The 1,327-nt window shown below is 34.4% G+C and overlaps 1 protein-coding gene across 3 annotated transcripts in view; it reads left to right on the forward strand.

The window, feature by feature from the left end:
* Positions 1-1,327, forward strand: part of HECTD1 (HECT domain containing E3 ubiquitin protein ligase 1) — an 81,255-nt gene that overhangs the window by 39,200 nt on the left and 40,728 nt on the right. For all 3 annotated transcript variants that reach the window (XM_008567150.1, XM_008567148.1, XM_008567149.1), the window contains one exon: positions 918-1,140. In XM_008567150.1, coding sequence (XP_008565372.1) covers positions 918-1,140 — 223 coding nt within the window. The remainder of the gene's footprint in view (positions 1-917; positions 1,141-1,327) is intronic.

Genomic DNA, 1,327 nt, shown 5'->3' on the forward strand with positions numbered 1-1,327 from the left:
CATATTCCATTTGCCTTAGCCTCCACAGACTCTGATCTCCATTTCCTGAGCGAATACCACCAGACTTTGTGTTCCTCCTCCCTGTGACCCCATTCAGAAAATTGTCCCTGGATCTGAGAGACTCACTTTGTTTCCATTTTCTTGGGGCTCACAGTCCAGTTTTGCCTGTTATCCGGTGTTTTAAAACTCTTTTCTTATATGTCTTGTCAAGTTTTTGGTTGTTATCTGTGAATATGCAAGTCTCGGTCCTTGTTAATTTGTTTTGGCCTGGAGCAGAAGTCTGGGTGTTTAGAGGAATTAATAGTCCTTATTTTTATGTGAATATTCTCCATCTTTAAATATCGTCAACAAGGTAAAAAGTTTTAGGATCTTAGGCTAGGTTACAAAATGTTTGCAGGTTGGTTTTATTTTTTAAAGATGTCCTAACTAGAATACTGATATGGTTTTAGGAATGATCCAGTACATTTGATTCACTTCACTAAGTGTGGGGCTTTGGACTTTATTATTAAAAAGCTCTGGTGATTCTGTCGGACCACTAGGTTTGGATATCACTGATCCAGTCTAAACCTCCATTTTTTATAGTCAATTAGGACCAGAGATGTGAGTTTACCAAGGTCTTAGGTTATTAGTTAGTTGTGTGTTACGCTCTAATCTGTTGGTCTCTACTACTACACCTAGACATGATATAACTTAAGACATTATTTTTATGAATTTTTAAATGTTTTTAGGACTTATTTGTAAGATTTAGTTATAGGTAATTAGTAGATCAGAATACATATTAAACTATAGGCAACCAAATATTATGTTAAGGATGTTTAAATTCTAGATTTGATTCATGGTCATGTTTTAAAAATACTTATGAGTATTTGACATAAAAATTATTTTCTACATTTCATTGAATAATTCTACACATTTAGGAAGATGAACCACAGGAAGATGCTAAAGAATTGCAACAAGGTAAACCATATCATTGGAGAGACTGGTCAATCATTAGGGGAAGGGACTGCTTGTATATTTGGAGTGATGCAGCAGCCTTGGAATTATCAAATGGCAGTAATGGATGGTTCAGATTTATCTTGGATGGAAAACTTGCCACCATGTATTCAAGTGGTAGCCCTGAAGGTGGATCGGATAGTTCAGGTAATATTTTGTTCAATTAAAACACTTTCCTAGTTTCTACAATTTGTTTTTCTCTTCATATTTTTGCTACCATTGTCATGGAAACATTCTTTGTCATAGAATCATTCTTCATGATTGTGTGGCCAATTTCTTTAATATCAGTAGTAAAAATTATCATACCATGAAAACATTTCATAAATGCCTTTTT

This window comes from Galeopterus variegatus, unplaced genomic scaffold, assembly GCF_000696425.1.
Source record: "Galeopterus variegatus unplaced genomic scaffold, G_variegatus-3.0.2 Scaffold299, whole genome shotgun sequence".
Taxonomy (NCBI): domain Eukaryota; kingdom Metazoa; phylum Chordata; class Mammalia; order Dermoptera; family Cynocephalidae; genus Galeopterus; species Galeopterus variegatus.